At 38.0% G+C, this 27,517-nt stretch overlaps 1 protein-coding gene across 5 annotated transcripts in view; it reads right to left on the bottom strand.

The window, feature by feature from the left end:
- Positions 1-27,517, bottom strand: part of npas3 (neuronal PAS domain protein 3) — a 321,902-nt gene extending 294,385 nt beyond the window's left edge. For 2 of the 5 annotated variants that reach the window (XM_079853967.1, XM_079853968.1), the window contains exon 1: positions 26,412-27,517. In XM_079853967.1, the coding sequence (XP_079710093.1) occupies positions 26,412-26,566 (155 nt within the window). In that variant the 5' untranslated portion in view covers positions 26,567-27,517. Of the gene's footprint in view, positions 1-24,647; positions 25,823-26,411 lie in introns of those variants that run through there. The other 3 variants (XM_079853965.1, XM_079853966.1, XM_079853969.1) reach the window with 2 other exon arrangements.

Below are 27,517 nucleotides of genomic sequence, written 5' to 3'. Positions count from 1 at the left end.
AATCCATCATTAACTGGCATGCTATTGCTACCATAGCCTCAATTCTAGCACATAAGAAAATATAAATGCTATCACTGGTAGAGTGCTTTAATAGTCGATAAAAACAATGTCACCACATCTTCCTCCCCCAGCTCTGAGGTGAGTCATTTGCCATTCAGTTGAGATTCTCCCAAGCTGGGAACTGGAGAGTCTTCAACTGTCGGTTTGATTGCACTAGCCTCAGGCATTAGGTTCAATCCAGCATGTCGCACCTCAGTAGTCTCACACAGACAGCTGAAATCTGGCTCAATTTACCTCAGGGATTTGTTAACTTTCACATACATTTAGCTGTGCAGTTGGCCAGCTCAAATTGATAAACCTGCTGCTCTTACTGTGGTGATTTCTGAGATGCCAGGAACCTTCACCAAACCCAGCGTACCAGCTGACACGCACTTGTGCCGTGTTCTCCAGCAGTGAATTGGAGAGACGTTTCCTTTTTTCATGAAACCTTTTTCATGAACTTGCTGAAAGTGAGATAATAGTAGAGCTTAGTCTCTTAGTCTTCGCAAAAGGCCATTTGATGCATATTGCACACAAAAATGAAAAGAGCTTTCATAAAAAATAGTAAGCTCCAATCTGACTGTTTTTGGCACTGACTGTTCATGGCACTAAATCTTTGATGTGAACTTGAAAATGTCTGTTTAAGACAATAGAGTGGTGCAGGTATGACGTTAGAACCAAGAAGACTAATTCGCCGCTGGTTCCCTCGAAATTTTCCAGTGGGGTTTTATAATGGGTTTTTTCAATTTATGCGTAAAATAAGGTCTGTGGTACACATAACTCGACGATACTTAGGCGTCTTGTTTTACAACGTAAACTGCACTCACTCACACCCCAAGCTGTTACTTAAAAATGTAAGTTTTCAAAAATAAACATAACTGCTTCAAAATTCTACTTAATTCTAGGTATGGGTGTGTGTAACTTACTTTGTAGAACAAAACGTAAAGTGTCGTTTACCACAGACCTAAGTAACAAGCAGCGAATTACACTTCCGGGTTCAGACGTCATACAAGCACCACTCTATTAGTAGTTTGTAAACAACTTACAATAAATTAACTCTAAACCCTTTTTTTAATAGTTTTAACAATGTGCATAATATTTTTATAATAATAATTAATAATAAAATATAACATTTATAATTAAAAATTTAATTATATTTTATATATATTATATTATATTATATTATATTATATTATATTATATTATATTATATTATATTATATAAATCAAAGATACGATTATTCATTACAAATTTATGAAAAGTCATCTGCATCAGTGCAAAAACAGTCTCGCATTATATAATACTTAAAAAACAAAGACAAAAATGTAAAGATTTATAAATACAACTGGATACAATTTTCCAAGTAGGAATATACATTAGTACATTATAACCAACAGTTACAAAACTAAACCGCTTCCAGTATGATCAAACTTGTCTAGACTGAAATCAATTATCTGTTCGGTTTTCAGAGCAGTATATAGTTTTCTGCTTGGTGTGAGAATTTTAAAATCGCACCATAAATACAGTATAGCAGAATCAGTACCTATTGACACATTACACATGACACATTTTTAGCATTACACTGTATGTACAGTCATACCACCCAAGCATACTATGGCTAGACACTGTAGTTGTTGGTCAGACGGCTATTTCCTGTCTAAGTGGTGGTTCTTGGCCAAAATTACCAGCTATGAGGATCAGACTTTAAGACTACCACCAGCTTCACCAGAACAATGTCATTCCTTGCTAAACGTTATGTATTCTTGAAAATAAATACAAAAAGTGAGGGGGGAGAAAAAAGTACAGAACCACTCTAAAACCCAAGAGAGGCACTGGGGGAAAAAAATAGTTATTTAAATGTAAATAAATAGGAATTTTATCTGCTCCTTCCTCTTAAAGTTTGCTGCTTTATCTTCCAACTCCTCTGGCTTTCCTCTGCAGTCTCTCGGTCTATTACAGAACCTCCAGCGCAGGTCACACCGAACAGAACACGAGACGCATCCTGGACCTGCCTGCTGGAATTAATGTGGCCGGGAAACAGGCCTTGCTATCGGCTTGAGACCATTACCACATGTCATTTGTCATTTTCTATGATACCACAATGCGCTAACATTTAATTTTCTGCCGCACTTTATCAGTGGCCAAGTTCTCTCTCTCTACGCTCCATTGTCTTTGACCTATATACATACAGCAGGCCAGATGGATGAGAGGAGAGCATCCATCGTTCGGCCTCTGCCTCTGACATGCATCAGACATGCTGACAGCTTCGCTCGGATCACATGGGCCTCTGGACAGTGGGAAGAAACTGAACAAGACCCTTCAGAAGAACAACAGAAAGAAAAGAGGTGGATGGTTTCAAAGGTGACATACGAGTGTCCACATTCTGTCTGTAACATGTTACTTCTTCATCAGTATCAGTACCAATCAATATTGCAGTTCTTTCAGACAATTATCGGTATGACATCCCGATATTGGAAGCAAATAAAATCATCAGGACAAATTTTTCCGGTTCTTACTAGGGATGCACCGAAATTTCGGCTGCTGAAATTTTTTGTCGAAACGGCTATTTTCAGTTTTGGGCCAAATTGGCTATGGAGGGCCGAAATCAGTGACTGAAACAGACGTTTCGTTAGCTCTTTTCGTGTTCAGCGCCCATTTCGTGCACACAACGTGAATAAGCTACAACAATCATACATGTCAGCTGTGTGGACACTAGCTCTGGATTTTAATCGGTAATTATATGGTTTCTTAAATCTAAAATCTTTTAGTCTGTGCCGTTCTCTGTTGATGTGCAGCTTGAACAAAACTTTTTAAAATTTTATTATGAAGCAAAATCTCAACTTTAAAATTCTGTTGATTTTATTATGAAATTCAATAAATAAATGTTGTTTTGCCGTTCTTTAATACGGCGTAATACACCTCAGTTCAAGCAGCAGGTGAACAGATCATCTCTTCCTCTTTACTACTAGTTACAGCACAAAATAAACATGGCTGAATAGTGAACACCAGAAGGTATGTTAAAAGATACATTACAACTTACTAAAATGAATCCTGTCCCAAGTAATCGCTCAATCAGCGTTTCAACCGAGGGAAGACGTCAATAAAACAGCTTGTAGGCTATACAATGTCACTTGTTAACCTTCGATGTCCATAAACTCATTAGTTAGTTCGCTAAATATAGGCTCTGTATTACATACTAATTATATTTTTACTAAACCTATTGAGAGGTCTTCAATATTTAATATATGTTTGAATAAATCTATCATGAAAACAAGTCATCACAATTTATTGTCGCTTAAATGTTTATATTTCGCCATGAAACTGGAGTAGAAATAATTCTGTTATTAAAAACTTGATATAAACTGCCTTGTGTGCAATCGAGTGTTGGTTATTAAATAAGTTAGAATAAGTAATTGATTATCAATTTATTTTCACTTTCCGTTTTCGGCCAATGCATCCTGAATTTTCAGTTTCGGCCCAGAATTTTAGTGCATGCCTAGGAAGAATTTAACTAAATGTAGTTATCGGTTTGAACAATATCTTGTATTAAAAATGGTATAGATAGAATCAGTATAGATTTATAATATCAGCAATCAATACAGCCATGATTTCCTTCTTGTTGCATTTTCTTCAAAAATCATATTTAAATTTGTGCATGTTAAAAAGAGAAATGTGAGCATGCAGGAACACTGGATGTGTGTGTTTTTTCACTGAATGTCCTTGTTCAGTCTAATGCAGCATGAAAGAAAAGCAGAGAAAGCAAAAGACAAGACGCACATTACTTAGATAAAACACGGGCTGGGGCAACATGAAAGACCTGCTGCAGACTCCATATTTCAATGAGACATCCGTCCTAAGCTAAAATAATAAATACAAATGGACGGGCTGCAGGAAGATGAGAGGTCAGAGTGGTTTGAAGAAGAAAGAGGGATTTAGAGGAAGACAGACGACATAAAGCAGTGAGCATGAAGTAGATGACAGACAGTAGGAAAAGGTAGGCCAGAGACAGGACGAGCCGAGATGAGACTCAGCGGGTGAAAACAGGGATCGATCGTGTGACATCACCGATGAACTGCTTTGATTGGATCAATTCCTTCTGTTGCTGATGTGTAGAACAGATTACAGTGGTGAGACGGAGACGATATCGCATGTGTTGCAAGTGGCGAACAAGAGCTGTGGCGCATTTATCCATGACAATGAGACTGCAGTTATGAAGGTTAGGAGGAGGTGACATCATCAGTTGCAATCACCGCTGAAAACTTGTGGGTTTTCATGCATGCACTGTTACAGAATTCCCTGAAAGTTGTTGTCATTTGACAGATTTCCATGGGGATATTTGCTCTCTTCAGAAAAACATATGGCTGCTTGTCCTCCATACATCATAAAGTCGCAGTGTGGTTAAAAATCAGGCCCCTAGAAAAATAATTAGACTCCACAAAGGCCCGAAAACCCACCCCAAGGTCTTTGGCGTCACTTTTCAGTAATGCACACGCGTCATTAACACGAGCAGTGAGCAGAAAACCCTCAGAGAACTGCTCTAAATCTCCAGGCCTTTGGTCCACCAAAACTTCTCTCTCTATTTGAGTGAGCTAATACTAGAGCTCAAAATATGTGTTAAAGTAAAGATCACTTCAAATCCGTTTCATAACCTCAATACTACAAGTAGAGCGCAATAATTAGAGTCGATTCGACCTATAATTTTTTTCAATTATGGCCGAAAACTGATTGGACCCAAAATGCAAACAATGGTCAATATTATAAATCTATACTGTTTTATCCGACTTTTTAAAACAGATATAGCATTCACATTGGGTGAAATCACATGCTTAAAGTGAAATAAAGCATCAAAACACTTTAAAATGGAGTACAAAAGATAAGTGTACTGTTTAGTACGGTTGAAACCTGCCATAGAAAAGCAGCATTGCTTGAATCAGGCATTATCTGCTAGATTGGCCTAATCATACCAATATAATAAGTAAAAAAAAACTATTTTTAAAAGATAATTCTGTCATAATTTATTCACCCTCAAGTTGTTCCAATGTCAGCAATACAAAATCAAAGTAAAAGTAAAAATTAAATTAAAATACTACTATTAAAGGGTTAGTTCACCCAAAAATGAAAATTCTGTCATCATTTAATTACTCACCCTCATGCTGTTAAAAAACCTGTATGAATTTCTTTCTTTTGAAGAATGTTAATAATCAAACAGTTGACGATAGCCATTGACTTCCATAGTAGTAAAAAAAAAAACTATGGAAGTCAATGGCTACCGTCAACTGTTGGGTTGCCAACATTCTTCAAAATAACTAATTATGTGTTCAGCAGAAGACAAACTATTACAGGTTTGGAACAACATGAGGGTAAATGATGACAGAATGTTAATTTTTTTGGTGAACTATCCATTTAAACTACTATTAGACTGTTAAATATGCTACTTTTAAAAAAGTGCAATAGAAAAGAAGCATACTTAAACTGGAAAAATATTGGATTATCTCATCTACTCTGGTAATATTACATTGATGGATAGATATGGTGACCAATTTATTTTGCATCCCAACTAATAATGCATTGGGATGATATTATTTGTACTACTCGTACTGTACATACTGTAATGCAAAAATTATTAATGTTCTGACCCTAAAAGACAGGGCCAGACCAGACTGGAACAAAGCATACGCAGCAATGGTTACCTCGAACACGTCAGCTGAATGTAAAGCTTGCTGTGCTGTGATGCTGAAATACATCAGCTCATGGCCACTAGCAACCAGCCAAGGCTTGAAATCCTCTCTCTGTCTCTATTTCTCGTGCCCTCTGCTCTCAGCCCTCCCTCTCCACATTCAAGTTGTCTCTTTTTCTCTCAAAGACCTCTCGCTGTGGTCATGTCCAAGCCCTCTTTCATGTGCCTGCTCACTGCAGGTCCATTTCATGTCACGGCCACGTAATTACCGATTTGTTTGGGGATGGATGGATGGATTCCATTTCAAAAAAAGACATGAGGATTAAAACGAGATGTAAACATTAAAATTAGCGGGAGGAAAAAGAGCTAGATTTTTCTCGTTTTTTCCCTGAATCAATATCATTGCTTTGACAGCACACTGAGCTTGTGTGAATTGAATGTGTCTGAACAGATCGCTAAAGCTTTTGAGAGTGAGCCAGACGGGGACAGACCTCAGAGAGAACAACACTTTTAACGCTTTCAGCCACAGCCAAATGAGAGAAACGGAGAGAAACACCCAGAAAGAGCGCATTAAAGAGAATGGACGTGCCAGAAAAGGAGGGAAATGAACTTCTAACGGCAATAGATGCTGATGAAACGGCCACACAACGCTGCATTAAATGACGGTCAGGAAACGTCCACTGTACAGTTGCAACAGTGACCGCCTCGATTTTCAGCTGTCTTGGTTCCAGGAAGTGTTTTTCCCATTCATTTTCTCCATTGGGATTTGTAAAAAATCAAAGTAAAAAAAAAAGGTAAAAAAAAGTTCAAAGCCACAAATCAAAATATGCTCAGAGATGAATCACAACATTTGAAATTTTTGATCGTCAGTCAAAAAATGCATGTGATCAACAATAGAGAAAAATAAAATTATATTCTGAAATATTATTGCAAATTAAAATAACTGTTTTCTAGTTGAATAGAATTTAAAATGTAATTTATTCCTGTGATGCAAAGTTGAATTTTCAGCATCATTACTCCAGTATTCAGTGTCACATGATCCTTCAGAAATCATTCTAATATGATTTACTGCTCTGCTATATATATTAGTGCTGTCAAATCAATGAATTGCAATTAATCGCATCTCACATAAAGATGTGTATATATTATTATATTTATATATATTAATATATATATGTGTGTGTGTGTGCATGTCTGTCTGTATATACTGTCTGTATATTACACATATATAAATTTACATACATATATGTGTGTATATACAGTATATACACACAGACATATATATGCACACACACAAACATAGAAAGTTAGAAAGTACAAAAATAATTATAATAATAATAATAATAATAATAAGGAATACTAATATAATAAAACAAATTAGTATAAAGTATCAATCACAATGCTTTATGGGATTGGGCAATCATTGCTGAGCTCTTTAGCAGAAATCTCCGTTTCCACGGTAACAGTGTTTTCTCTGGATATCGGATACTGTAGTTCTTCACTGGAAATTTGTCTATTAAACATAGAAATCACACTGGCATGTGGCTTATATAGACGCATACACAATCATTCAACGTCCTCGGATTCTAAGCTTAAGGTACACTACATCCTGTCTTGAAAGGATACTGCTAAAAATCAATCAACCCCTATGGAGAACATAGTTTTACTTCCGGAACCCGCCTGTTACGCTCTATACAGACAGGAAAGAGCGTGTGCCTTCGTCCTGTGTGACAAGCCACACCCAAAGGTCCTGATGAAGGTAGAGGAGCCGTTTTATTTTGTATCTCTCCTCTCATCACCCACATTCATCTTGTTCAGACAACTTGCTCCAATCCATAAAACAGGCATTAATATGAAGCTATCATCCGGCTAAGAATTTTCATTTTAACTGACAAGGTGCCCCATTCATCACTGGTGGCGTCTCTATGTGCTCTCTGACTGCTGGAGAGAGATACAGGGAAGCTGCCCAGAGCCGGAGAACAAAAATGCAGCTAAGCCTCTTCAGCCGCGGCCTACAGAGAACAGACGTCTCGGACCCGCTGTGGGCTTCACAATACCTGCAAAGAGCATTCATGTCTGTGGGAACACTGTTGGCTTTTTCAGGGAGGGAAAAAAAAAAACAGACACCATCTGAAATGCAACATCTGAGAATGTCATATTCTACACTTTTGTGCTTTTGTATTTTTCTCCCTCAAGCTCACTTAGACAAGGTTTCTTACACCAAAAACAGCTGTAAATTTAGTTTCACAACCATCATCTCGCTAACCCCATGTTAAACCATTTCAACTATTTTTTGCCAGTGCAGAAAGCAAATATACACTGGAATATGGCCATGACGTGTTTTCATACATGGTTGTTTAAGAAATGAAAACCTACACTAACACTTTCCATCTCAGTTAAGAACTGTTGCCAAACATATAGCATGCTAGAAACATAATAATCGCTGCAAAAACGATCTAATCACAGATTATTTGCCTAAATTCAAACTGCTCCTTTTTTTAGTGACCTGCTAACATAGGCGTATTGGGAAAAATTGCATTTACCAACATTTCTGCAAATCTCCAAATACACGTATACACAAACAATTCTATGCAGTTTCCAGTTAAAATGAACACTAGAGGCAGTAAAACACAAACAACTTTTATTACTTTTCACACAAATTATAATTACATAGTGATTAATAAAGGCTTATTTTTGCACGTTTCCTTGCACAACACTATATTATGACCTCAAAACACTTTTAACATAAGGCAGGATTTGTAAACTAATACAGTTTGATGTTTGCATCACATAACCAGCTCCATATGTGTGGCTGTTGCTCAGTAGTTCACCCAGTTTCACACTGCACTTTCAGGTATGCGTCCTGTGAAACACGAGGCACGATATGACACGGAACGCAAATGTGTTTCTATCTTACGCATGATTTGGTTAACAGTTTCGGTTGGGTTTAGGGGGTTTAGTGTAGGTGGTACGTTATTTCCAAACGCTACTCACTGGGCATTTCATATCTGAACTTCCACGATACGCACAACAACCAATGTAATAAAACATTGCCAAATTCACGTTCGTCTGTTCACTAAACATTTCAAGAAGCAACGTAATACCATTTTGCTAAATCTTGTTTTCCCAGTGAGCCTGGGTCGCATCCTGTACATAATATAGATCCATCAAGATTTTCAGAAGAAAAAAAAAATTACTTTATGCGAAAGCAAACGGCTAGACTTTTATATGCTTTAAACTCAAATACATGCAACCTGTTTTGTTTGCAGTTTTGGTTCAGTATTTTTTTACTGTTTTCTGAGCAGACATCCTGGTTTTTAACTTCCTTTCATTACATTTGCATTACATTTAAGCATTTGGCAAACACTTTTATCCAAAGCAAATTATATTGCATTCAAGGTGCACATTTGATCAGGTCTTTCTTTCCCAGGGAATCAAACCAATGCTTTCGACCAAAACGATTATGTGGAGGTCAATGCATGTTGAAACCCTGACGGAAGTTATGTGAAAGATACTTTAAATCAATAAATGGTCTAAGTGCACTAGGGAGGGAGTACAGTACTATATGTCAGCATCAAACTACTTAAAATGAGCTAGAAATATCCTGTTTAAAGTCTTAATAAGGAATTCCCGCAAAGACATCTTTGGAGCTCTTGTAGAGCAAAGCGTTTGCGCTGTTGTCGCCACTTCTGTACCTTTGAGGATACGAGCCATTTTCCTTCAACGGAGAGGGACGTAATTCCAACAGACAGCCTCTTTCCGCACACCAAATGTGGAAGTGAAAGGCCATTACTGTATTTGTCAGAGAACTCATTAACGGATTCACATCAGAGGGAAGGACAATATATGCACGCGTGAGGGTTAAATCGAGACAAAGCGAGACGGAGGAATACAAAATGCTGTAAGTGTCTGCAAACGGTCTCAGCTGAACATTAGCACGAGCAGAAGGCCATGGGGGAGAGAGAAGATCCATTTTAATGAGCATCACAACTTAACAAAAATGTTCTCTGTTTCCATTCCTGACAATTTTGCCAATTTCATAGTAAACAAGCATAGAGAAAAACTCTCTGACAGCATCGCCTTGATATGGTAAACAGTCTGGCTTTGAAGTGAAGCATCAGATTATACATTGCTGAAGTGAGATTTTTAAGATTATTCTTGTTATATCTAATGATGCAGCTCATGGAAAAATAAATACACTGACATTTGCAGCGTGGAAAATTATTTACAAGGCATCAGAGAGAAAAAGAGAGAAAAAGCTAAATGTTTTCCCCTCGCTTGGCAAAATGACTGGGGCATGGTTGGGGTGTGATATTGGTAAAATATTTATGATGAATACCGGGCGCGGATGCCAGCGGAATCGCAGGACTTCCTGTGGAATGTGTCTGGGCACATACTGTGTGCCAGCCTTCACAATACCCCACCTCCCTCCCTCCGCTCACACTCATCCAGAAACCCTCCCGCACACAGCAGATGCTGCGTTCATCTGCTGCGCTACACAGTAACTGTCCAAATATTGACACACAGCTCCGTCCCCCACTGATTTCTTTTAACCCTTCGCCATTTGCTCGTGACACATTTATATGTCTGCGGGCTTTATTCTGGAAGTTCAGCTGATGCAAAACAAGAAACTGGTAGTCAGACAAAAGTCAGACTACTCCAAAAAAAATGATGTTTTAAGATAAATGAATTCAAGAAAAATTAAACATAAGAAATAAAATTGTATAAAAAGGTAATATGTATGCATATATATATTTAAATTCAACATTAAACTAATTTTGATTGCAACATTATGAAAGATATCTTTGAAATATGAAAATTGACAAATACATTTTATGGTCAATTTTCATTTCATGTTGACTTTAAAGGGGTCATATAACAGGAAATTCGATAAACTATGCAAATGCACTTTAATCCCTCCAGACAATTTATAAAAACTACAAACACAATCTGTAAGAAGGCTTGTTAATCAAAAGATCGAAACGCAAAAGATTTCGCCAATCATAACAGAGGCTATTTACATATAGAAGACTTCAAGATAAAGTATCAAAACATGGCTTATGGTCATGTAAAAATATATTTGTTGCAGGAATGCTTGGCAAATGAGTGGAATTCACACAAAAAAAAAAAAAGAAGAAAAAAGAAGTAGAAGTGTAGAATCTGGCCACTTTAAAAATGCCTTGCAAACATATGGAGGCAGTCTGAGAGTCTTCGCAAAAAAAAAAAAAAAAAAAAACCATAAACACTTGTGCACAACTAAAATCCTGCACACAAGTTCAACACCCGCTCCTCACAGACATCCAGCTAATATGAGTTTATTACTTTTTTTGAGGCACCGCAGCGATTCGGAGAGGCCCGTGTGTTTTTAAGAGCGCTCTGTGGGGATTTCTCAGACGGGTTTGAGTGGGCACTGAAGGGGTAAATCAAGACTGCTGGGCGAGACACACATCTGACAGCGGAGAGAGAGTTCAGAGGAAGACGCTCAGCACACACACTGAGCCAGAGGCTCCCTCAGTCCTGGCCTGAAGCACACTTTCCATCCTCTCTCGCTCGCTCAAAGACTTAGTCTGACCACAGGGTGAGCAAGTCCAACATTTAACACCATCATAACTGCCAATACAGCAGTGCCTATCATCTTCACATTATGCTATTTGGGGCACAAGATGTCTGGTTTCTCAAATGAACTATATCCACTTCAAAAATTTTAAATACGATGAACTAAAATATTAAAGGTAAATTAAAAATATTAGCAATGACACTATAAGACTATTATATTATATATTTGTCAACAGTTTCTTTTGAAATGTCTATGATTGTATATATTAGTTTAAATTAAGCATTGAATGAATAGTTCACTTCACACACACAAAAACAAATGGTGCCATCATTAACTCACCCTCATGTCATTAAAAAACTGTATGTTCTTTCTTCCATGCAGCACAAAAGAAAATGTTCATGCTGTTCTTGTCAATACAAAGTGAATGTTGATTGAGGATGCTGACCCCCAAAAATAGGCACCATAAACGAAACATAAAAGTGGTATGACTACTGTGCTGTACTGAACCTTCAGAAAGGTCAATGGGTTAGTTCAGCCAAAAATTCTCATCATTTACTCACCCTCATGTCGTTCCAAACCCGTAAGACTTTCGTTCAACTTCAAAACACAAATGAAGATATTTTAAATGAAATCTGAGAGATTTCTGTCTGACAGTCCAGGCAAACTACCACTTTGATGCTTAAAAGAGTTCATAAAGAGATCGTAAAACTAATCCATATGAATGAAGCAGTTTAGTCCAAATTGTCTGAAGAGACTCGATCGCGTTATATGATGAACAGATTGAAATTAGGCTTCTATTCACATATAAACATTGATTAGCAAATATAAATTGAAGCTCAACCGTATTTGCTTGACGCGTGAGAACAAACCTCATTGGTTCTTGCGGAAGTTCATATGTGTTTTGAAGATAAACGCAAGTCTTACGGGTTTGGAATGATATGAGGGTGAGTAGCTGACAGAATTTTCCTTTTTAGGGTGAACTAACCCTTTGAAGTTGTTGTAGTTGTATGGACTATTGTGGACAACAGCGCACAGTTTGTACATTCTGCTAAACATCTCCTTCTGGTCCACAGGTTTGGACCAACATGAGGTTGAGTAAATCATGACGTCATTTAAATATTTTGGTGTGTATTATACTTTTAACACATGCATGTTTCTACATTCTAGTATTTGAAATCTGAAAAATCCAATAATTTATTTTTTGCTCCAAAATTTGCAGATTCCAGTTATCAGATCCCTGTGGCAATACAGAGACGAGGGTGAGATCGAAACCAGACTGAGATCACGACCTGAGCAGATCTCCAATTCCCCGCGTTCATTCCCACCCCTCCGCAGACCTGACTGCGAAACTCCAACCTTTCGATTAACCACAATTTGAACCATGAGATATCTTCTGTCTCTTTATTTGAAGTATTTGAGCTTTTGTCTCTTAGGTAAAGTTAGAAGAGCACTGCATAGGACAGAGGAAGTTGAGGAGTCATTTCTGTGCCGAGTCAAATATGCAACATATAATTGGCACATCACAAGATGACAATAACAAAGAGATAGATTAGGAGCTCTATAAAGTTGTAAAATGCTTTCCTGATAACAATAATGACACTTCAACATCATAACTACTAGCTAGTCAACCCAGTTTCCTGTAATGTAAAATGTTTTCCAACTACAAATATTTCTCACTTTATAAATGAGAATCTTTATAATAATGGACTTTATGAAGTGTTTTGTTCTGTAAAAAAATAAAACAGTGTATTTTATCCACTGAAATGTCCACTATGTGCTCATGTGAACAATTGTACCAATACAAATATGTTACTCATAGCTTAACTAAATTAATATCACAAATTTGTGGTCTTTATATAACTATTATGGTTTAACGCCACAGGGAGAGATCCGCTTACATGTGAGGGTCACAGAGGATTTACAATAAACTAACATCAACAACTCTCTAAATTTATACCCCGAACAAATAAACAGGCAGAGGCAGTGGATTGTTTTCCTTCACCATGTGACCAGGTTTATCGTGCGGTATTATAGCAGATAGAAGTGTTTAGCGCAGGATTCCAGTCCAGGAATCCAGACTGATAGACTTCCAGTCTTCCATAAAATTCCGCATCTCAGCATTTTCAAATCGGGTTAATGCTTACATAGCAATAATGTTTTTTTCCCCCCTCTCTCTTTTTCCCGAAAGTCTTTAGAATGTATTTAAATGAGAGATTTAGTTAATGAGTTTGGGCAAAGTCTGGAACAGTCTTTTAAGAATTATCATTCTCATTAATTTTCAGAATTACCCACTGTGTTGTGATAGCTGTCATGGACTTTAGAGTTCAATTAACTAAATACTGAGAACGTATATATAATATACGTGCACGCGTGTCTGTACGCATGCAGGACCCATACCCGAGCGTGCATAAGTATGCATGTACACGTTTGTGTGCGCGATTTGTTTTATTACAAATTTCTGCAGTTTACCATTTCATTCAGGGATATACGATAAATATGCAAGTAAACAATTCCAAGAAAGCAATCCATGATCCAAGCAAGCAAAGATCTTTTACTTAAGTCTGCATCACAATGCAGCATACATCTGCTTTATGTGCAGTTGTGCTCAAATCGAGACTCTCCGGTAAGAACTAGAGATTACCCACAGCAAAAACATAACATAACGAAAGTTGAAGGGCACACAATGCAGGTGGAATAAATCAAGCCCTTTCAGGGACAGGCACATCAAAAGTGCGTTTCTTGGCTCCTCATTCTTTTACTTTTGCACCAAAGTAATTATTATATGAGTAAACATTCGTTTTGCTTTCTATCATTTCATCCTGAGGAGTGCCCACATCAGAGGCATAAGTGTTTCATTACGCCTTTATCTGTCCACAGTTCTTGTGAAGCAGGAACAATTAACCCTGCCTTCAACGTGATTGATATAGGCTTTGCTTTCAATTTGTTCCACTACACAGATCATGAAATTCGCAATGTGCCCATCCTTATTGACCTAGACTTTCAAACACAGAGGGCTACAATGAAATGAAAAGAATTAGAAAGAAGAGAGCCGCGCAGCCATGAAATAACATGGGGAAGAGTGAAAAAAAAAAAAATGGATGTGACCTCACAAAACCTCAACTATTTCAAGTACACTTTCTGGAAAGTTGTTTTCTGTTCCATTGAAAGCTATCCTATACGTTTCTGCTCTCCGAGTACTGTCTGAAAGGCGGAGGAGAGCTCTCGAGATGTGGGCATACGCGGTAATGTCGTAAACACAGCTCGCTTGTTCATGAGCAAAATTGAATTTCTATCGCTCTTGCCAAAACCAATCTTTCAAATGTGAACCCTTGAGCTTAGTTTGTAAATCATTAAGAGGCAATGAAAATGCCTGTTTATAGGTATACAGCTGCTTTAATAAAACAGACGCAAAATACTTAGGGTTTTCAAGTGATTCATGTTAATTGAGAGTTCATTCTAAACTAATGGCATACGGTGTAGATAGACAGACCGGTGAAAGATAGATGATGGGTAGATAGAACGATAGATGTTCACAGTTGTCAAGCAACTATAATATAGTATGTAAAGTCACAAACATGCGCTTAACAACGTTTTCAAACACAGCTCAGAATGATAGAACGACAGAACGTTAGATAGAACGATAGAAAGACAGAATTATAGACAGAACGTCAGAAAGACGGAATGATGGACAGAACGTTAGAACGCTATCAAGAGAATGATAGACAGAACATTAGATAGAATGATAGAAAGACAGCATGACAAAATGTTAGACAGAATGATAGAATGACAGAACGATAGAATGTTAGATAGAACAACAAAATGATAGAACAGAACGATAGAACAACAGAATGTTAGAACAGAATGATAGAACAGAACGTTAGGACAACAGAATGACAGAACAGAACATTAGAACAATAGATAGATAGAACGATAGAAAGGGAGAATGATAGACAGAACGACAGAACATTACAACGATAGAACGACAGAATGATAGATCAAATGATGGAATGATAGAACGAAAGAGTGATAGATAGAATGATCGATAGAACGACAGAACGTCAGAGAGAATGACAGAACGTGAGACAGAATGATAGATAGAACGTCAGAACAGTTGTCAAGCAAATATAATACAGTATGTACAGTCACAATCGTGCATTTAACAACGCTTTCAACTGCAGCTCATCTGATCAGAAATGACACTCTGAACCATCCATCTGATCGACGTACAAATATCTCAAACGTCACTCAAAAAATACTTGAAGACTTCTTTAATGTCCTGAACGCACTGAGAGTTAGTGTGCGTTTACTGTAGCTGATGGCTATAGCGCTGTACAGTATCAATAAGCAATTTGACCTTTTCCCACAGTCTGCTGCTGGAAAGGGCTTCATTTGTCAGGACTGTGAGCTAATTTTAGCCTTTCCCTGACGAAAGACCTGCTGCTACTCCATTACACGGCACGCACCGACGGATATATTATCAATTCAAAAAAGTTTGCCTTTGGTACGTCAAAGCACAGGAAGTGGCAGGAGACACAGAAGTGGCTGACACAGCGTCCTGCGGTGCTGCTTTAGATGAGTGTACCCGGTGATAAGCCTGGGAAAACGCCGGCACAAAAGCAGTCAGTAAATCCCCGCATAGGGGGCTTCTTTAGGTGACGACATGCGTAAGGAATGCTATAGAGAAACACCTCGGCGTGCTGTAGCTCTTTGTGAGACGAGGTGATGGAGGCTTACCTCCATTTACAGCCAAATCACAGCTATGACATTCACTTATTAAAGTGACAGGTGGGGCTTACGCGCCACAAAATTTATTTATCTGGGGTGTACAGCGGGTATCGCGCGCGGTGAGGTTGGAGGACGGTCCGTGCTGAGTTATGCGGCTGTGTTTTCTAGCAGCTCTTCAGCTTAGCCGGAATAATCGATTGTGATTTTGCACGCAAAACTCGGGAACGCTTACGAGGGCCCGTGCAGGTGCGGGTGATCAAATCACAGCTTGATGAGAGGGAAAAAGGAGAAACTAGGTTATTACTACTATTAAATAGCATTCGAATCACATTTAATTTCTGCAATATGATGCATTACAGAAAATTCGGCTGGAAATGATTATTTCCACACAGGTAATGAGGAACCGTCATATTTTAGCCAAGTCAGTTTTATTTGTACAGCACTTTTCACAATACTGTATGCATTGTTTCAAAGCAGCATTACAGAAAATCATAATGATAATGTTTAAAATATCTTAAAAGCACAGTATGAAAGTTTCGCCGCTAGAGGTCGCTTATTCAAAACAATAACAAAGGCGTAGCTTGATAAATGAGCGTGGAATCATGGGAGTTGTCATCATCACCTCCACAGCCGATGGAAAGCAATCCGACGGGACTCAGGCAGAAATGATGATCATGGATGATCTAATGTATTAAAGTTTTATTAACGTTACTGTGGTGTGTAGGAGGGCAGGGCTGATGACGGCTGCTCCTTTCATTTTGTTGTTTATAGTTACGTTTAATGTCCACCTCATTCTACCCTCATCTTGAACTTTGTTACAGTAACGTTTGATCACTTAAATTCATATTATTTTATTTTATTCTAATAAAAGTGCTGAATTACTAAACATACAGGTCACTTTATTTGACAAATTAATTGGGCAAAACGATGATATTAAAATACATTTGAGTGTGTTGAAAATTATAACGTTACTCTGCGTTCGCTCGGTGGCTGCTGTGAGACACTTGTTGCACATTGCAGAAAGCTAGATCGATATTAGAATATCATATTAATTAAAGCTGGGTGACTTGTGTTGCTAAATGGCATGCAATTAACTTTAGAACATACAGTATGGTGGAAAAAATGCTGTATTACTGTTACTACAAATAAAGCTCTTTCTGATTATGCCATGTTAGCCACTTGACAGAAAACATGTGACTCACGGTAAATCAAGAAAACGAGATTCAAACAATTAGACTAACCGTGTTGAGCTATATAACAATGATTATTTTTCTGTTGATAAAGGCATCCAAAGAGTTGCTCATCTGTCTTATAAAAACACATAATATATTAAAGCGTCTTAGGTGTTTCAATTGTTTGTACGCAAGGAAAATCGAGCGCTACGCAGTTATGACATCATTGACAGGTGACGCAATGACACGGGCATTACACTGGTTAAAATTGTGTATATCTCTGGATTTAAAGTTTGAAATATTTCGAATAAATGTACACTGTAAAAAAAAATTACATCCCCAAGTCAAAAATTTCTAGTGACTGGTCACATCTAAATTTTTCAATTAGTCTGACGTATTATTTCTCATTGAGCCAATGTTAACAGACTATTGCAACAAGAATTGCACTTGGGCCAATTTAAAAATTTAGATGTGACCAGTCACTAGAAAATTTTGACTTAGAGAGGTTAGAATTTTTTTACAGTGTACACAAATCAACAAAATATATATAACGTTGTTTTAGTGGTTTTTGGATATTTTAATCCAAAAATCGCACATATTGTCTTCATACCATATAGAGGCATTTAGCAGATTTACATTTTGTAATGATATAAATAATCAAGCAGCTCAGATTTGCTATATACTGTAGTATATTGTATATTGCTTTACTTGAGGATACTGTACGAATGTGGATAAAGTTGGATGTACTATATAAATACATATTTTGTCATTATATATATATATATATATATATATATATATATATATATATATATATATATATATATGTTGTGTGTGTGTGTATGTATATATATATATATATATATATATATATATATATATATATATATATATATATATATATATATATATATATATATATATGCATGTATGTATGTATGTATGCATGTATGTATGTATATATACTTACAGTTCATTTTACAATGATATAACCAATCAAGCAGTTTTATTATAGACTAGTATTCAGAAAAAACAAGGGTAGCCTAACTGTATTTGAGTGATAATACATATTGCTAACGAAAAAAAGCCAACTTGCATCCAAATGTAACAAGTTTTCAATGTAGAGAAAAGTAGCAACATCTTCAAATCAAAATGATAATGTCATTGTTCAATGTGCGCAAATATGTGCAAAGCCGAACCCAAATCCAAGTACGCAATGCACTTAAATCCATTTTCTTCGCCAATGCACATATAGGAGGATTACACATGTATTCTGGAAGCGCTGTAGTGTTTGTCCGGGCTCAGAAGTGCTGCTGGAACACTAGAGGGGGCGAGTAAAGGGCAACACTTGCTGCTAGCATTAGATGATCGCGGCACAGCCAAACCAAAGAAGCAGATGGGAGTCAGCGGGCAGAACATCTGTCTTTAGAGCCAGATACTAAATGAAGGTCTTAAAACCACTGTGGACATTAAACGCGTAGAAGGGGAGCTCGGGTTTTACCGCAGCCGCAAACCATAACAAAACCTGTGACATTCAGAAGCAACACTTTAGAGCACGACCATCTCTGATCTCTTCTTTCTAGCATAAAAAGGGGTGTATGCACTGCCTACAGTCCTTTGAAATATAAAGGCCTTCAATATCTGCATTAATGTATAGAGGAGAAGTTAGCAATCAGCATAGAGTAACCGGGGCTAGTTGTCACAATTATACGTCCAGTTACACAGTTTTAAATGGTCTTAAATTGGAATAATTTAGTGAATTTCTGTCCTCCACACTAAAATATCGAATATCATCTTATTTTTTACTTCTTTAAGCAAACAAGTGAAGTAAAAACACTAAAAACAAACTGAGTCAGAAAGTTGTCAATTATTTACTGTTTGAATTTTGCTGAAAAGTCTGTAATTGGTCATTTAATTGGCAGTTCAAATGTGACAACTTACCCCATAAAGTGCTTTTGGGGCACATTGTCACAAAAGATTAACATATGCTGAATAAATATTTTTCTTGAAAAAAATGGTGGAAATGTACTTGTACTGTAGTAGAAACTACAACCCCGTATAAGTATAAACTGTAACCCCGTTTTCTCAATTGAAATTTCTAAAGCAGACTTTCAAAAGTTGCAAATAAAGATAACCATAATCTTAAACAGACACAAATTAAAAACTCTACATATAGGGGTGTAACAGTTTTCAGTAAAAATTAATGTACAAAAAATTAATCGAACGTACCGTTCTCCAACGTGGTTTATCTCAAATACGACAATGCATATGTACTAATATGGTTTGTTGAAAATAACATTGCGTAAAACAGACAGACAGAGTTAGGCTAATGTATGTTTCTGTCGATGAATACGCATTCTGGCTTCCCCTAAACTTTGTTCAATGCAAGTGTCGTATGACCAGTCATTTACGCCGTAAACACCCGGAGGAGTTGATAGCACGCAAGCACAGGTGAGACTTGAACAGTTGCTATCTGTGTTTAAAGGGATACTCCACTTTTTTTGGAAATAGGCTCATTTTACAACTCCCCCAGAGTTAAACAGTTGAATTTTACCGTTTTCGAATCCATTCAGCCGATCTCCGGGTCTGGCGGTACCACTTTTAGCATAGCTTAGCATAGATCATTGAATCGGACAAGACCATTAGCATCTCTCTCAAAAAAATGACCAAAGAGTTGAGATATATTTCCTATTTAAAACTTGACTCTTCTGTAGTTACATCGTGTACTAAGACCGACGGAAAATGAAAAGTTGCGATTTTCTAGGCTGATATGGCTAGGAACTATACTCTCATTCCTGCGTAATAATCAAGAAACTTCGCTGCTGTACCATGAGTCCAGCAGGCGTAATGATATGACGCAGTGCCTGAAAATAGTCCCCAGCTCAGTAGACTATAGGGTCGACTATTTTCAGGCGCTGCGTCATATCATTACGCCTGAAAAAGTGGAGTATCCCTTTAAACTAAACTCATTTCAGCCTTGCCAACTTAAGCATTCAAGCACAAGAAGACGCCGCACTCATCTGCGGTCACTCAGACAGCACGCAAATATGGGGTTCTCTTTCAAGTCTTATATGCTTGAACGGACAAATTCACACACAAAAAAAAAGTCAACATGCCTTTCTTGGCGAGTATCCTAGCAAACAGTCAGTTATGTCTTAAGTGTACATAAACAGTCGAGAAAGACAATGCATTTTGTATCAGTATCAGTATATTGGATCAGTGCATTATGTCTTAAAGTGACAGCAGCCAAATATTCCTGCTGGCTGTGTTTTTAATGTTAATCAAACAACAAAAGACAAGGGAATTACTCACTGCTCTTGACTGAATAGGTTTTGTAACTTTAATAATGATTAATCTTTTAATTTATACAGTAAAGATTATATGCAATGCTGTTTTACATTTGATTATTCAATTTCAGTACCTGAAAACTAATGTTAGATATCTGAAAAACCTGAAAAGCACCATTTTGTTTGTATTTGTATATTATACAAATATTATATTATATTATTTGTATTTGTATATTATACTTCTGTATTGTATTTATTTGTGCTGTTGTTTATAGTAGGTGATTTTGTTTTTGATTTTTTGACAGTAGTTCGTTTTCCCCGAACATTGCACATACTGAACCGGACGAAACCATGACCCTAAAACCGTGAGTAATTTGAACCGTTACACCTCTAATATATACACACACACACAAAGGCAAAAAAGAAAAAGGTCATTTGGTGATTCAGTGCAACATGACTGATCCATCAACCAATTCATTGATACGTCCAAAAAGGACATGGGCACATGCAAAAACCTCAGCTCAAATGTAGAGATGTATACATCACAAAGGCTCTCACGCCATGAGCCGTGCAGTAATGCATCGAGAGACTGCACGATTACCTTTGCGGGATGCATCTTCTTTATGTCTGTGTCTCTGCTCTGACCTTCACAATAACAGAGACGAGTGGCGGCTGGCGAGAGCCGCTGTAATCACTGCACAACACCAGCCACAGATGGAGGCTGGAAATCCCTCTTAATTGTGATAAATACACATCAGAATTGCTTATTTGCCTCCATCCCATACCGCGTTCGACGCCGGCGAATCAACGGGTGGAATTGGTGCGTCCTTTGTGTGATGGTATAGCTCAGCTTGGGCTGTCTGCCTCTCCAGCATTCAGAGAATATCACCGCTTTGTTTCGCCAATAAACATAAGCATATCTCACACTTGGTGAATTTGAAATAATCACAAACACTCCTAAGCATTTAGTTAGACGCTGATATTCATAATTACACATCAAAGGATTAATATAATGAACAGCTACCAGTTGAAATGTAACTTCAATAACAAACAAGCCAATTTTTCAAAGTGAAAAATCATTTTTCATGGTTAGTTGACATGAAGTTGACATGTTCTGAGGTACACTCCAATTTTAAACAGCATTTTGATCATGTTATTATAATCATTATGCATGCACCTTTTATGAGCCCATATGTGGCCCTGGACCACAAAACCAGTCACATGGGTCAATTTTCTGAAATTGAGATTTATACATAATCTGGAAGCTGAGTAAACAAGCTTTCCATTGGTGTGTGGTTTGTTAGGATAATACAATATTTGGTTATTTGAAAATCTGGAATCTGAGGGTGCAAAAAAATCGAAACATTGAGAAAATTGTGTACGATATGTTCGATATTGAGCTGCATTCACTCACAAAAATAAATGTTTTATATATTTACGGTAGGAAATATACTAAATATCTTCATGGAGCATGATCTTTACTTAATAGCCAAATGATTTTTGGCATAAAAGAAAAATCGATCATTTTGAACCATACAATGTATTGTTGGCTTTTGCCGCAAATATACCCGTGCGACTAATGACTGGTTTTGTGATCTAGGGTCACATATTAGTTTAGAAAAATAATCAATGGCGAAAAAACTAAAGATATACACTTTCCCTTATATATTCATTTATTCACATGTTTAACCTAAAATGGAAGCGATATGCCTCACATACAGCATCAATGGACCTGTTGATATACAACCCATTAGAGAGACGATACTTTATAATGCAACACCAAATAAACCCCAAGCATTTCACAGAGCCACAGCTCCGGTCTCAATCTATGGATCCACTGCTGCACCGTAGGAGAGGAAATGGAACAATTTAGCACTTTTGTTTGCTCACAGTGAGGGAGGGAGGCATTGCTTTCTTCAACACAAAGCCAACTTTGTGTTTAGTGTTGTGTATAAATTCACGCCAACCAATCTCTCTCTCTCTCTGTGAATTCTCGTCCAACTCCTTCAGAGTTGCTTCGCCCAACAGCACAATCCCTCCCTTCCCAACACTTACTACAGCAGGAACCGGTGCTAGTAAACAGCACTGCATTAAAAAAAAATAAAACTCCCAAACCTCCCCTTAGAATTTCAGCCCTAGTGTTATTCGGTTCAACTCTCAAGTGGAGCCACATAACGAATCACAGAGTGCAATTTAGCCCTTCAGAATGCCGTTCGGAAACAGGTGATAAAGGAAGCACTCATGCACTGGCTATGAAGTTTCACCTGCCTCAAAATTAATTCCATCTTCAAGATTCCTATCTCTGTGATATGCTCGGAATGGCACACAAATCGCTCCCGCCAGAAAGATTACTGCAGACTGACTTAGCATAAACATCTCCTGCTGTTATGACTGGCAGGGGGTGGAATATAATTCTAATGTCGTGGCCTATTTAGACGTAGGTGCATTCGCGTAATCTGCGCGTTCCGAGTGGGAATTAGAAAATAATCGAGCTCGATGAGAGTTAAGTCAAGCTTGCTAAACGATAACCATTCGTAGTCCGGTCAGGCACACAATCGTGTGGAGTTGCACACTACAGTATATGAAACGGGCCGTGTTTACATTGTAAAATGTCACTGGCTCTACGGCTGATATTTTGTACACACACTGCAGGTGAATTATTGCATACAATCTAACATTAGTTTAACAAGCTGTACACTGCACGCAGTCACACGCAGTCACATGCAGTGAGGCGGGAATCAGTGATGCCTAATTTAATACTCATAAGAGCTAAACCGAAAGAAATATACCTAAACACCTATTGTTTGTATGAGTAAGAACTAGCGATATTCTATAACGTAAAACAAATTCTGATAGCCATTTGTCATGTAATCACAATAAAAAGCTTCGATAATAAAGAAAAATACAATAAAATAACATGCACAACCTGACTAAGATCCTGAGAGCAGCTTATCATTAAAGTAATTTCATAACGGCTGATTTATTTACACCTGTGATCTAACAGCACAAGACAGATGCATATGCAATACTCAAAGAAAACTGCCATAAAACAACAGCCTTTAAGCACCAACCTAACTACTCTATATAAAATGTAATCATAATAACATTTCAGATCTATAGAGCAACCGATTCTTATATTATTTTCAATACTGCAGATGATGACATAAACACGCACACTTAATTCTGATTGGATACATGTAAAAGTCCTCACACTGCCACTTGATGCTTTATGCAATATGCACATCAAAATAGTCACAATTTCAGATCTGCAGATTAACAAGTCATTTTATAATTGCAGAATTTAGTGCACCACATGTCTTCTAAGCAACATGTTTAATCAGTTTTATATCACAATTTCAGCTCTATAAATTATGACAGCAATGTAATAACTACAGATTTATTTTAGGGGCATATTTCTTTAATTATAAAGCATTTCTGATACCATGCATTACTTCCTCAAACATCCTCTTTATGCACATTATGCACAATTTCAGATCTGACAAATGAATTTAGTGCACCACCTGAGACACAAAACATCTGTTTTTTAACATGCACCCTGTTATATATTCATATATCACAATGTCAAATCTATAGATCAAACTAATTGTGATAGCAATCGTGCACCTGTCATGTAGTGTAAAACACCATTCCAATGAAAAGCTACTCAATCCTAACATCATCTAACATACTCTAGTCTTGTGATCAACTTCGACTGTCATATTCAAAGTGCAGATTTAGTTCTCATATTTCAATCCCCATCAAGAGCTGTGATACAGGACTCAAACCCACATCAATCTCCATCGAAACTTCCTCAAACAGCAGCCTGATGCACACTATTTCACAGCAGTAAACAGTGTGTTTTACTCAGATTGGCCTAATGCCGCGAAAACAAACGCAGAGCGGATACAACGCTGCAACATGGTCATGTTCGAAATGTTCACAAATTTCCCGCGAAACCTTCCAGCAGCGCGAGACACGCTGAACACATTCAACGGTCATGTCCTCTGTCCACCAAAACACACACTCTCACAGAGAATAAACACACACTCGCCGCTTCTGTCAGCGTGTATACCTGTTACCCAACCCCTCACACACACACTCCTGCGGAAAGGGCAAAGTTTCCCATCTCAGTCCAAAATGCCCGTCAGCGCACGCGTTTCCACAGACACACAACAAACCGAGCGTTTACCGTTCTCTTCTGGAAGGGTCTTGCTGAATGCTGGGCTTGGTGGGCGCCATCTTCCTGCAATTATTAATTACACTTTTTTCTTCCAGAATTCACGCGACGAGCAGCTGACAGCGGAACCGGGAGCATTTAAGCAACGCCATCGGTGGTACCGGAGCGCTCGTGCCCGTGTCTCCGTGCGTTAAGACGCGTTCAGACGGGAGCGAGACCAGCCGACGCTGAGATCCAAAGGCATGCCAATAAAGTGAGAGGAAACCCGGGGACGCTCGTGCGATCCAGCGGCTGTCCTCGCGGGGTAAACGAGAGCAGGAATCAGCGCACGAGACGGGCATTTACATCACGATGTGCCTCTCGAACACAGCCGCTTTTCCCTTGTATGTTTGTCCGCATTTTCCAGCTTTTTCCTGCTTCTCGCTCCCTCTCATCTCCCTCTCCTGCCGGCGCAACAACGCCACTCAGTTGTAGTTGGAAATAGTTGGAGTTTATTGGGAATACACAGGTTGTTTTTGATGCAGCAACGAAGAGATTAGCGGAAGCAAATCATGAAAGCTTTTAATCGTTTGCATGCTGATGTTTGCATTCATATTTTTTTATAAACATGTGGAATGATATGATTGACAGCTGTCAAAATCAACTCAAATGCCAAGTTGAGGTTTAAATTAATTTGAGAGTAAATTATTTTGAAACATATATCGTCAAAGCACTAAGAGTGAAAAATAAAACGTATTTATTTATTTGATTTTAATAAAGATATTAAAGAGATATGCCATTGTTAGATCGTCAGGAAAAAAATTCATGTAGGCTATTTTTTTTGCACTAATGCACGTTCAGTATATTATTTCATTTTTCTAAGTGAATCCGTCTTGACATAAATAAAGGCCTTTTTTTCTGATGTGCATTAGAACCTGTGACCTGTCAAGGTCATGAGCTGACAGCCGACCCATTTAATGTCCCGTTCATTGTGTTGTGCTCTAAACAGACTGTTTAATTGAACGTGACAGTGTATGGAAGCATGTGTGCACATGATCAGTTGATTCTGATATAATAACAATACACATCCATTAATGCCAGTCTTCCGCCTGGCTTTATGATGATGGAAATTAGTGTGTACTTTTATGTGGGGGGGAAATGAATTGCTAAATGTATGACTTAATTTATATTTGTATAAATCAGAATCACACCCCATGTGGTTTAGTTGTGTTTTCGTGGCTTTGGTGTGTAAAGTTTTGAAAATATATAGGAGCTCTTTTCTAATCTACTTATATTGTGCTCAGATGGATATAATAATTAGGCATTGATTGTGCATGCATTTATCACTTGAAATCTCTCTAAATGAATCATTTGTTCTGAAGTGAGTTTTTGTTTGCGTTGGAAAAGCCACTTTTATAACGATCACAGTCACCTTGAATGTTTAATATGATAGAAAATATGTTTAATTGTAAGATAAACATTAAACGTCTCATTTATATCGATTGAAAATCATAATATGACGTTTCTTTCCATCTCAGCGTGTGTCTGTTTTGGAATTTGACACATGGCAAAACTTTACATCGTGTGTTGTTTTGTGAAGCAAACCCTGAAGCTCAGTGTAATTGAGATTGTTAGGAATCTAAGTTTAGACTTTTAGCAACCTCCAGTGAAATCTAGTATTGCTTTATATATAAACCTGATAACGGTGCAACGCAACACCTATGACATGAATGGTATGAATGTCACCTAAATGTGAAGAGGGAAAACAAAAACATGTTTTGCGTTTAGCCAGCATACCTTTGTTGGTAAGACGTCAAGCCTTGGACGTTTTGCGGGTTCCCGTTAGTAGCTCCCGGGACTCTGGACGCAGCCGGCATCCCTCCACCGGCTCCCGGACCTGCAGCCGCCGCCGCCGTCACCTGAACACTGAAATCCGGGAAGATCCTGATCATCCCCGAGCGCGCACCGCGATGCTGCACCAACCGAGTGTGTGTGGATCAACCTTCCCTCCGGTCCGACAAATCACAGCAGGACAATCCCATTAGTGATGGAAACAAGTTCATGAGCCATTCTACGTCTTGTTTTCTGCTTTCAGAAGAGAGAACCGTTGCTTTTACAGGGGTGGTGGTGATGATGATGATGATGATGGTGCTCGTAGACTGCCGCCTTCTTTGCGCGTCCTGTGCGCTTTTACGCGTAAAAGTTTCAAGCGCTCCAAGCATACGTTTTAAAAGTGAACTTCCTTAAAACCTCATCATTTAACCATATCCTCCAATATATGAAAGTTCTGACTGTCTCTATGGAAATTATGACAAATAATTAGGGTCCGTTGTCAGTTTAGGAAACTTACCATAAAGTGACGCACTAACTCCTAAAATCTTAAATCAAAGTATCCTGATATGATTTCAAGTTTAAAACGCATATGCCTTTTAGTTTTAGTAGTTGAATGTACAGCTACAGGCTTTAACAGAAATGAAAACGCACGTGCAACACTTTCCTTCTAGTGTGAAGGAATGCGTGCGTTATAAATAACCGAGCACAGAACTTTTTTTATCAGTCCGGTGTGTCCTGAAAAAGCTCTACTGATTGAGATCAGAGATAGCTGTCCATTCCCAGTGCGAGTGGTTTAGGACACAGATCTAAGTATGTACGCGAGGAAAGTCCAGTGCATGATGTGATCTGCTCGCCTCCTACTGTTGTGATGATGATGTGCTACTGCTTTCAGTGATCAGCTTCTTCTTCTTCTGGTGCTGATGCTGCGCAGGTCAGGTGCTGCTGTCAGAATCAATGTCTAAAGCTGATGGGATATTTGCTGTGTGCATGCTCCTGGTGTGTTGTGTTGTGTTGCCCTGCTGTGTGTGGCAATGCCATCTCTATAACGCGTGCGAGGAGATGAGCTCAGC

Source organism: Squalius cephalus (assembly GCF_949319135.1).
Source record: "Squalius cephalus genome assembly, chromosome: 20".
NCBI classification, from domain to species: domain Eukaryota; kingdom Metazoa; phylum Chordata; class Actinopteri; order Cypriniformes; family Leuciscidae; genus Squalius; species Squalius cephalus.
This window is presented reverse-complemented; position numbering and strand designations above follow the sequence as displayed.